The following is an 11,662-nucleotide window of genomic DNA, read 5'->3' on the forward strand; positions in this document are numbered from 1 at the left end:
TAGGGTTCATGTAGGGTTAGGATTCATGTAGGGTTCAGGTTCATGTAGGGTTAGGGTTGGACTAGGGTTAGGGTTCATGTAGGGTTAGGGTTTAAGTAGAATTAGGGTTGGTCTAGGGTTAGGGTTCATGTAGGGTTTGGGCTCTTGTAGGGTTAGGGTTCTTGTAGGGTTAGGATTCATGTAGGGTTAGGGTTGGTCTAGGGTTAGGTTTCATGTAGGGTTTGGGTTGGTCTAGGGTTAGGGTTCATGTAGGGTTTGGGTTCAAGTAGTTACGTTTGGTCTAGGGTTAGGGTTCATGTAGAGTTTGGTTCTTGTAGGGTTTGGGTTCATGTAGGGATTAGGTTCAAGTAGAGTTAGGGTTCATGTAGAGTTAGGGTTGGTCTAGGGTTAGGGTTCATGTAGGGTTAGGGTTGGTCTAGGGTTAGAGTTCATGTAGAGTTAGGGTTGGTCTAGGGTTAGGGTTCATGTAGGGTTAGGGTTGGTCTAGGGTTTGGGTTCATGTAGGGTTAGGGTTGGTCTAGTGTTAGAGTTCATGTAGGGTTAGGGTTGGTCTAGGGTTTGGGTTCATGTAGAGTTAGGGTTGCTCTAGGGTTAGGGTTCATGTAGGGTTAGGGTTGGTCTAGGGTTAGAGTTCATGTAGGGTTAGGGTTGGTCTAGGGTTTGGGTTCATGTAGAGTTAGGGTTGGTCTAGGGTTAGAGTTCATGTAGGGTTAGGGTTGGTCTAGTGTTAGAGTTCATGTAGAGTTAGGGTTGGTCTAGGGTTAGGGTTCATGTAGGGTTAGGGTTGGTCTAGGGTTTGGGTTCATGTAGGGTTAGGGTTGGTCTAGTGTTGGAGTTCATGTAGAGTTAGGGTTGGTCTAGGGTTAGGGTTCATGTAGGGTTAGGGTTGGTCTAGTGTTGGAGTTCATGTAGAGTTAGGGTTGGTCTAGGGTTTGGGTTCATGTAGGGTTAGGGTTGGTCTAGTGTTGGAGTTCATGTAGAGTTAGGGTTGGTCTAGGGTTAGGGTTCATGTAGGGTTAGGGTTGGTCTAGGGTTTGGGTTCATGTAGGGATTAGGTTCAAGCAGAGTTAGGGTTCATGTAGGGTTAGGGTTGGGTGAAGTAACAGGCTTTGGTGGATTAGAGAGACTCATCATGAAAGACATGGCCCACAGTAAATTCTGAGGGTGTGTGACTGGGAAATCATTTAACTGATCTGTACTGGAAGCAGAGCCATGACTCAAAGGGTTGAAAACTTGCACATACTTGCATTAAGTTTTGATGGGTGCATGGTAAATCTGTTGAGTTCACCAACACAGTGTACAGAAGTCCCATGACTACTAATAAGGTCTGTGTCACATGCACTAGCTGAGCCGGTTCACTGTTAAAATCTGCTACGTGATTGTAGTGCATCAACATGCATGTGAGGGGGAGGAAGGGGGGGAGGGAGGGAGGGAGGGAGAGAGTAGAGAGCGAATCAGAGAAAATATGAGAAAGAGGTTGAGAATTAATAGGAGAGAAAGTAAGAAAATTGTAGAGCAAAAATGTATTTATATAAGAATTTATTTACGGAATTTAGTTATAAACTATTTATTTAGTTATAAGAATGTATTTATTGATAGAGACTTCAAAGCACTTTTGTAAGTCATCCTGGATAAGGACGTCTGCCAAATGCCATAACTGTAAATGTAAATGCCAAAAGAAAAGGTGAGAACCAGTGGGAAAGATACAGAATCATCAGGTGGGTGGAGTATGAAAAGGGGCGGGGTTAATATTTGAAGACAAGGAGTGGGCATGTTTGATTGACAGGTGAGGGGACAAACTTTTGTAAGGCCAGTATAAAACCCCAATGTCAGGAATCAGCAGCACTGCAAGTAAAATCTGAAGAACACATTCTCATCTGAGCTGAATACAACACTGTCCTGGTAAGTTTTGTGCATGTGAGAGTGAGAGATTATTCCTCAGGTGGCTCAGGTTCTTCTCAGATGAGACTGTGACAAAATAACTCACAAAAACTCAGAGGCTGTGACCACATTTGTAATTTTAAATTTTATTTTAATTTAATCAGTAATTCATTTGAGAAAATAATTATACCTTTGTGTTATGATTCTGAGAGATGTGCATTTGTGTGCATTTGTGTGTGTGTGATATAATACAGTTAGGTATGATAAAGGTTTGAGTAAAGTGCACATGATTTATGCCTGTGTGTGTGTATATGAGAGAGAGAGAGAGACTCTGGATCCTCAAGGTTATTTCCTCAAGGTCATAAAAATTGATTAAGAATGTTGCTTATTGTATTTCATATTAAACATAAGGACTTTATTCATTAAATATTGCTGACTTTTCATGATGCTTTTGAAATGACATGTTTCAAAAGAAGACACTAAAACAGAACAGATATATGAAAGTAACTGTGAGATAAATTATTGCTGTATTTTTTTCCAAATACAATAATGTAAAGCTGGTTTAGTAGGAGATACGTATACAGGTAGTCTGTCTTTACATGACCTCCAGCTTCTGACTGTGTGGTGTTGTGTATGTCTGCAGACGATGTCCGACTTTGCTGTGGTTCTGAATAGCTGGGGCAAGGTGGAAAGCGACTATAATGGTTACGGAGGAGAAGTTCTGACCCGGTGAGTACCAACCCTCTTTTCCAAAAACCTCTTTTGGGGTGTCTTTCCAAAAAGCATTGTAGCACAAAGATCAACTAAGGATTACAGTTTATAGTGAATTTAATATATTACTGAAATGTGCTATTTATCACTGGAAACTTTATGTTAGATGTAAGAGGGGGTGGGTTGGTCACAATTCAGCTATCAGCAGTAAATAAATGAAGAGACAGCAGGAAAGTATAGACCTCAGGATGAGAGCAGGAACTTGTGAACCTCAGAATGAAAACATGAAATTGTAGAAGGCAGAAGTAGGATTCAGATGGGAGCAGGAACTCACAGACATGAGGATGGGGACGGAAGCTTGGAGATAGAGAATGAGAGCAAGAATACACTGTTCTTATACACCTCAGTAATCCAGGATCCAGTTGGTAGAAGGAAAGCATAGACCTCCAGATGGTAAAAGTAGGTTTTAGCATTATTAAGAATCACTTGATCAGTGATGACGGTAGTTTAGTAACAAATAAATCCATTTCCAACACAGCAAACTTCTAAGCAGCCAATAACTTTAGGCCCTTTTCTACCAGAGAGACCAGGTGTGGTTTTAGTTCCTGGGCTGTAGTTCTGCAGACTCTTGGGTTTGAGTTTGCCATACTGAATGTAATTAATTTATCAAACAAGCTTCAGAGCCTGATCAACCTTCTTAACTGGCCTTTTAATATATACCTGTCTTATTTATGTGGCAAAAAATGAACCACATCCTTTTTCTTTTTTTTAACACAAGAAGCGAGTCAAATTTTTTTTTGCAAACTTCCAGTGGCAACAGAAAAAAAATCCTTTTGCGGTGTGTTCTGAAATGACATAACTGTCATGCACGTGTATTTATTGCTTACTTGTTAAAGTAATAGCGACGAATTCCTGAAGTGCAACGGGAACACAATCCTAGAACTTTTTCAGATTAGACTGGTTTTGGCTGTTTTGAGAAAGGATGGATGGAGCCAGGGCTTGCCTACCTGCTTTCTCCCCTGTGGAGTTTACCTCTCTGAGTACACAGAGGTAACAGGATGCTGATGTAGGCTGAGCTCCCAGCATGGACAATAGTCTCTTTCATTTCCTCTCTCAATCTTTCACTGGTCCCAAAAGGAACCAGGACTTTTAGCAAGCTTAGATTGCCATCTTGATAGCTTTTACCTTTGTTTTCTTCTTTTTTGGTCCTCTCTCACTCCATCTTGCTTCACCTTTCTCTGTGATCTAGTACGGACTGTCGACTTACAGTCCCCTATTTACAGGACTATTGAATTATGACGTATTCTCTGTCCCACTCTCTTTGCAGTCTGTTTTTGGAGCAACCTGAAACCCAGAAACTCTTCCCTAAGTTTGTTGGAATCCCACGTGGTGAACTGGCAGGAAATGCAGCGGTCGCAGCACACGGCGTCACTGTCCTGAAGAAACTGGGCGAGCTCATCAAGGCAGAGGGAAAGCATGCTGACATCCTCAAACCACTGGCTACATCCCATGCCAACATACACAAGATCGCCCTTAACAACTTCAAGGTAGCAATCAACTTTTCTACCTCTCTCTCTCTCTCTCTCTCTCTCTCTCTGTGACATTCACTAGCAATTATTGTTCTCACTGCAGAACCCTATCCATGTCATGTTTGTATTGGCCCAGTGGGTAAGAATTTTCAGCTCAGTTAAATTTAGTAAATATATGTAGTTAAATTTTACACTAGCTGATAAATAACCAGTTAGTTAGCCAACTTTCAAAGCCAAACTAAACACTATTTTTCCAACCAAGAGTAATTATGCAAACCTCCAGTCCATCGCAGGGCACCAGGAACACACACATTCACACATGTATTCAGACCTAGGAGAAATTTTAGAGTAGCCAATCCATCTATGGAGGAAACCAGAGAACTCAGAGCAAGCCCACACAGACATGTGGAGGATATGTGAAATATTAAAAATTCACACAAAAATATGTAGAATTTTCATTTACTGAGGGTTTTTTTATGCAAAGAGGCAATTAAGCAGATGGATGTTCAGGGTCTTGCTCAGTGACTTAGCAGTGGCAGCCTGTTGGTGCTGGAATTTGAACTCACCTTCCGAACAGTGGGCCAGAGTTTTAATCACTGAGTCACAACTAGAAGACACTACTGATGCACCTCTAATATCATCAATTTCTCTTTCCCGCTCTCTCTCTTTCTATCAGCTGATCAGTGAGATCATCGTTAAGGTGATGGCGGAGAAGGCCCAGCTTGATGGCCCTGGGCAGGACGCTTTGAGAAGGGTGTTGGCTGTCGTCGTCAACGACATAGACCGCTACTACAAGGAGCTCGGCTTCGCCGGCTAGATGACCTTTGACTCCTCAAGTCCCTAACATTACTGGGGCCAAATGGGTGTTTATTTAGCCAGTGGGAGTAGAGTGTAATCAAGGCACTTATAATTATTACTATTTCTGTAAGCAATGGTTAAACTGCATAGTAGTAAGCAGCAGAAATCAACATCCACCTCAAAAGCAGGAAAAAGCAGAAATGAAAAACTGAATTAATTACTGAGTCCAAATGTCTGAGCTGATCAGTTTTGAAAGATGAATACAGTTTTTTTTAAACAATTAATACTTCTCCACTAAACCACTGTGACTAACAGAAATTCCAAACTGTTTTCGTATTGACTGAGTCATTAGGAGTGTATGTGTGCCATCAGTTGTATGACTTGTACAGTCCCCCCTATACGGGAAGGTGTGAATAGGATATTCAGAGAGATTTTCGAAAATGGATTTGTCTCAGTTTTACAATAATGGTTTTTGCTTAATAAGGATTAACATTTAATAAGATTTACTAAAGCAGTTCTTTACAATGCACTTGTACTTATGGACCCCACAGCCTAATAAGAACAGCACAATTGCCAGTTGTTCTTGTGTTAATCTCCGTTAGGGTCTCAGGCCAAGCAAACTTAAACATAAAAAACAAAAGCCATAAAGAAACAGATACAGAAATAGAAAACACTTTTGGAAAGACAAGTGACATTCTAAACAGGTCAACCATACAGAAAAATGGTCTTAATCATTGCTATGTATTACAATGACCATGGCTGATGGATATCATTTCATTAAAATTAATTTTAGTTACATTTTATATTGTAACTGTAAGAAGACGTCATGATACACTGAAACTGAGATACTGGATTCGGTATGGTTTTTAATTCAGGTTGAATTGAAAAGTTGGTTAAATTTCCACTACCATACACAATAACTGCTTGGCATTGACTCCTCAGATTATTTAGGAGTAATGAACAGCAAAGTTCCTTCATCTAAATGTAATGAAAAGTGGACGAGAAGTAATCTGACGTTTATGTGTGTGTTGATGTACTTCTGAAAGTGCAGTCCTGCTGGTATACATCTATCTCTCTTTAGTATCATTAACATGCTTTAATGTGTGATTAAAAAGTGATCATTAATAAAAGTCTTTCTGCTCACAAAGTCAAGCTCCCTTGTGTCTCTTCTGTCAATAATGTGCAAGTTGCAAAAAAGTGCCACCTTTTATTGTCAGACATTTCATTAAATCAACACGAACTGAAAAACGTGAAGCCAAATCTGAATTTGTGAATTTGTTAGTTCAATAATTAGACATGCTGTATAAAGGAACAAACCACTGCGTATCAATAATTCTACATTTTTTCTTTCTTAAATAACAGCACATTATTTTAATGTTTATTATTAGGTCTAGACTCTTTTGCGTCTGCCGTAAAACTTCCCTGTGAATGAGCTGTTTCCATAGAAACAATAAGAATGATTTCTAGCTGCACTATTGTTGGAGCTGCTGTTATAGAAGAATAATCAACACCTTGTGACCAATTAGCACAGTGGATAAAGTACAAGAAGTCCTGATGTTTATTTCTATTATTATAGTATATATATATATATATATATATATATATATATATATATATATATATATATATATATATATATATATATATATGTATATATATACACAGTACTCTGCAAAAGTCTTAGGCACATGCAAAGAAATGCTGTAGAGTAAAGATGCCTTCAAAAATAAAGAAACTAAATGTTTCTACATTAAAAATCCTATAAAGAGCAGTAAACAGTAATAAATGAAACAAAGTCAGTATTTAATGTGACGATCCTTCGCTTTTTAAAATAAAGCAGTATCTGAGGTGCAGTGTGTGCAGTTTTATAAGGAAATGAGCTGGAAGTGTTACTGAGCATCTTGCAGAAGCAGCCACAGTTCTTCTGGAGACTTTGACTGTCGACTCGCTTCTTATTTCTGCAGCGAAACCCAGCAGCCTTCATTATGTTTTTATCTGAAAAGTGTCTCTTATGGAATCTGCTGCTTTCTTTACTGACATACAAACATTTTTCTGTAACATTTCATTTTGTGCTAGAAAACTAATGTTTGGAATCTAAAATGTTTTTGTACTGAATCAATAATGTAGAAGTCAGAAAATACAAATCTATAACAAAGTTTGTACTAAAAAAATAGGGTGCTTAGACTTTTGCACAGTACTGTATATAGATATATTTTCATGAACATGATGATGAGTTCAATGTTCTTCAGTGACTTTCCTAGTCACTGGATCTGAATCCAATAGAGCACCTTTGGGATGTGGTAGAACAGGAGATTCACAGTATGAAAGTGCAGCTGAAAAATCTGCAGGAATTGCATGAAGCGATCACGTCAGCATGGACCAGAATCTCAAAGGAATGTTTCCAACATCTTGTGGAATCCAGGCCACAAAGAACTGAGGCTGTTTTGAGAGCAAAGGGCAGCCCTATCCAGTATTACTGTAGTGTTCCTAATAAATTGCTCAGTGAGTGTATAATGGTGCTTGACCAATAAAAATAAACCATGGAGAAAAAAGCTTTTTTTTTTAAATTAAATTTTGAAATTTTGAGAGGAAGTGAAACAGCAGTCTCCACCGAATGGCTGCAGAGGGAAATGATTTTAAATTTTAACTCAAAGTTTACATATAGCAATTTGCAACTACATTTGCTTTACTGTGATTCAAAATCCATTATCAAAACCACAGATTTCAACACACACACACACACACACACACACAGACATACAGGCATGTCCTTTCCACACAGACTCTTTCATACTTCTTATCACAGTTGTGGACGTGATTGTGACCACAACACCCACTGGTTGTTTTGGCACAGGTTATAAATCAATGTGGGTTCTTGAAATAACAAACGCACACACCCCACGGAGGACAGCAGTGTGTTAACCCCAGCAAACACCTTCAATAAGATACACACATGAAACAGTCTGCCACTGGCTCCACTGTAATTATACGCCTGACTTTTGGAGAGTGTTGGCTCTGTTCAGATGTGTCTCTGTGTGTATAATTGCTCTGTGGTTGCTGGGAGCTCTGAAGGTTTTGGGTGCAGCTCTCAGAACCTGAAAATAGCTTAAGCACTTATTGCGAGAACAGAAGAAGCGAGAAAGATAAAAAGAGAGAGAGAAAGAGAGACAGAGAGAGAGAGAGAGCGATATGCTGGTATCTGTATGAAGAGGATGTGAGTTCTGTCACGTCTGCAGAGTCTGAAAAGGTATAGTGTTACACTTTAGTGTGTTGCACATGCAGTTAACTTTTCCTTACCAGCATTCCAACATACTACTGACCTGTGACGATCGCTGGCACTTGATCCAATGACCTTTATTGTTCAAATATTTACCAAATATCACTTATAATTAACATTATTTTGATCCTGAATTGGATTTTCTTTTATCGTTAATGTTCAGAAAAGTACTGTACAAGTACATTTGTCTTCCTCATGGTACAAACCCTCAAATGTAACATGGCGAGATTTAAGATCCAGTCAGTTTCTACTGGTTCATTATCTTCACTTTCCCAGGTAAAGAATACATAGTAAAGATGTTAAATCTACTGTGGGTAAATTTGTGCGCGAGCCAGGGGATCCACTGACATATAGAATAGACCTACTTGATCGACTGTCTTGGGCATGAACTTCGTGGTAGTGTCATTCCTTTATTCGGAGAATGTGTTAGTCAACAATTAATTTGACTGCAGATTAATGTGTCGTATAAGGGACGCCATAAATTTAAGCAGTCTCTGAACTGCTGAATCGCTGCCTTAGATTGGATTTGACATGATTTCTTATACAAGCCATGAATATGTGTTTGACATCGGTTGACATGACATTGATTTTGCGCAAGTACACATTAACATCAGTATCATATTACTAAGAGAGTTTTTATCATGAAAACCTTTTATAATACAAAAAGCAAAGAGATACGTGCCACAGAGCATGTCAGCTCTATTTTATAAAGCCTGTTGAAACCTGCGTTGTAGCGTGCGAGACTTTTTTTATTCACATTTAAGCCCAAAATTAATCCCGTCAATCCCGGAATTGTCAGAACACTAGGCTCAAATCACGGATTTTTACGGCTTATTCAAAAACAAGAAAAGTCCAGACAAAGACCAGGAAATACGATTGTGGGGTAAACAAAAGAGCGCAAGAGACGAGGCTGGGGAAAAACTACCTAGACTAAATGTATAAATGCACATAAAAAACTTCGATAACACATGGTTAGCCTATGCCACACTACAAGATTTATGCAAAATGAAAATGTGAGACAAACAAATACCAAGGCAGATTTTACAGATTTTTTCCCTATTAGATTTGCCTAGAGTAAAACACTACACATTTTCCTGAACGATGATCCTAACTCTGAACTGAACTCTGACATTTTGCAGACTTTGTTGTGGACAAATGTGACTTCTGATCAAAACAAACATGGTAGAGAACCACTCTTGCTGAGCTGACCATACAAAAAAATAAAAAAACTAAGAAACTAAAGGTAACAGACAGTGTACAGAGTATGGTAGATCAATGGGGACATGCCACTTCCTTCTTCCTTTACATGGAACTGAAAAACAAACAGGCCCAGACACTGGGACAGAAGGGGTTTGAACCAGAGCCAGAGGTGATTATTTGGTCAGTGTCTGAGGTGATGTTGGAATGAAGGCTGGGGCAAAAATAGTAACAGGAATAGGGGCATTGGTATGGCAGTTAATTCTGGTATGGAGTTGGTATTGCATTAATGGGGTCACCAGTGCCACACATTACCATGTCAGTGTCACTGCTGAACTGAGAATGACCCAGCAGCCAAATAATATCTGCTAAATGGCAGTCCCTTTCCCATGTTACACAGCAGCCAATACATTGTGCAGACCAGACTAACAGACAGTCAGTAATTATGCACCTACAAATGTTGTTTCAGTGGAGTTTGAGAGTCAGTAGAAACACTAACGGTCAGTGGCCTACATCAGTGCTGCACCTAAACATGTTTCAGTGCAGAATCTTCACGATCACACAGTTGGTTTAGGCCCCTATCAGAAGGCTGAGTCCTCATTTAAGCCGAGTCTCAGTGGCTCCTGTGCCTCTCAGTGAGTTCATTGTCCTCTCTGAAAAGGAGCATCTGGTTTCTGAGGATTCCAGCCCATCTACAGTGTCCTGTGTGTGATCTTTAGGGAAACTGCCTGATTGTGTAAGGAAGAAAATGAGATACAGTGTCTCCTGAATGTGTCCTTTGGGGTTTAAATGTGTGTGAGGAAGAGGCAGGGCAGGAAAGTGGAGATGACAATACACACACACACACACACACACACAGATTTCCCCTAGAGACATTACAAATCGCGCAAATACTCACACAGTAGAAGAACCTCAGTTGTTTATAAAATGACTGTGTATCATTTGTAACAAATGCATGGTAGTGTTAACCAGTTGAATCAGACATGTATTTCAGAACGAATTCTGGTAGTTAGATAAATAACGTGTTCCTCGTACCATTAAAACCATTAGAACATGATCAAACCATTAGAGTCAGTTCCCAGTAGGAAAAGCAATCACTAGATTACACAGTAACACTAGTTTGGCCAGATTATACTTCTGCACTGAAGTGTTTTTGCATTGTGGTTATGGTTAAGCGGAGCATGCAGAGGTGCACTGACTGGCTTACATGTACACATTCAAAAACCTAACAGCATATTGTGCATATCTACAGTGCTGTGAGTCAACCAGCTTACAGCCGAATGCTAACTGGAGGTGCGTCCAGTTGTTTACTTGGTAATGTTGTGACCATTCTTCTGCAGGTTTCAAGGGTTTCAACGTATTATTTCCAATATTATACATTAACCTGACTCCGAAAATGACACTGCACCAAAGCAGCACTATAATTATATAAAACTAACAAGAGTCATTTTAGTTCATGTAATTTAGCTAGCTAAAGTGTGGTAGCTAAGAATTTGTTAGTAGAAAACAAACTGCAGTAAGGACTAATTACAATTTGCTACAGTCCTGATCTTAATCCCTCAGTCAGGCCTGAAAAATACCTGTCTGTATATAAAGGGTTCGCAGCGCAGTAATGTTTAACACTAAAACCTTGATAATTGTTTGAACAGCAGCTGGTACAGTAACGCTAATTGACACTTTCACAGGTATGGAATCTTTAGAAAAAATTTATCTCACATATTTAATTCACATATTTACAATATATTTTTTGTGAATCCATTTATTTCTGTAAAGCAGCCTTACGACAATGTCCATTGTTAAAAGCGCTATACAAATAAAATTGAATTGAATGTCATCTCATGCGGCAGGAGACTTTCGCAACTCTTAGAGTAACATGCCTTCCGTAAACAAATTAACACGGACATTTTCAATTAGGCTACTGCAGTTACGCCCCACTGATCTCCACCATGTATCAGAGAGTGTTTCATAAGGCTATGAAGAAGGTCTGTCCCTTGTCCATATGGTAATTCATTTGCCTTTATAAAAGGTGTAAGGTCAGACTATATTTAAATCACTACAAAAAACAAACAAACCCCCCCCCCCCCCACACACACACAAACACACACCACCCATTGTGAGCAGTCAGGCACGGAAAGGAGAGTGAGGGAGAAAGCAGTACGTGCATACAGTAACGTAGCCACTTTAATCCTTCTCTACCAATCTATCAGCACCTGAACACACACACACACACACAATTCAGTAACTGAAGGTGCCCCTGTTTGGTGGCACA

At 39.4% G+C, this 11,662-nt stretch overlaps 1 protein-coding gene across 1 annotated transcript; it reads left to right on the forward strand.

Moving 5' to 3' along the window:
* Positions 1-1,765: 1,765 nt before the first annotated feature.
* On the forward strand, positions 1,766-6,066 carry mb (myoglobin). Its single transcript, XM_026931918.3, has 4 exons — positions 1,766-1,902; positions 2,525-2,610; positions 3,920-4,139; positions 4,798-6,066. The coding sequence occupies exons 2-4, from the start codon at positions 2,528-2,530 to the stop codon at positions 4,936-4,938; spliced, it is 444 nt and encodes a 147-aa protein (XP_026787719.1). The 5' UTR covers positions 1,766-1,902; positions 2,525-2,527; the 3' UTR covers positions 4,939-6,066.
* The last annotated feature ends 5,596 nt before the right edge of the window (positions 6,067-11,662 follow it).

This window comes from Pangasianodon hypophthalmus, chromosome 26 (genome assembly GCF_027358585.1).
Source record: "Pangasianodon hypophthalmus isolate fPanHyp1 chromosome 26, fPanHyp1.pri, whole genome shotgun sequence".
Taxonomy (NCBI): Eukaryota; Metazoa; Chordata; class Actinopteri; order Siluriformes; family Pangasiidae; genus Pangasianodon; species Pangasianodon hypophthalmus.

Bases quoted from the DNA above. Each gene is read 5' to 3' on its own strand.
- mb (XM_026931918.3), top strand. From the start codon at position 2,528: ATGTCCGACTTTGCTGTGGTTCTGAATAGCTGGGGCAAGGTGGAAAGC. The intron at 2,611-3,919 runs GTGAGTACCAAC...CTCTCTTTGCAG, and splicing joins GGAGGAGAAGTTCTGACCCG to TCTGTTTTTGGAGCAACCTG. The intron at 4,140-4,797 runs GTAGCAATCAAC...TCTTTCTATCAG, and splicing joins TCGCCCTTAACAACTTCAAG to CTGATCAGTGAGATCATCGT.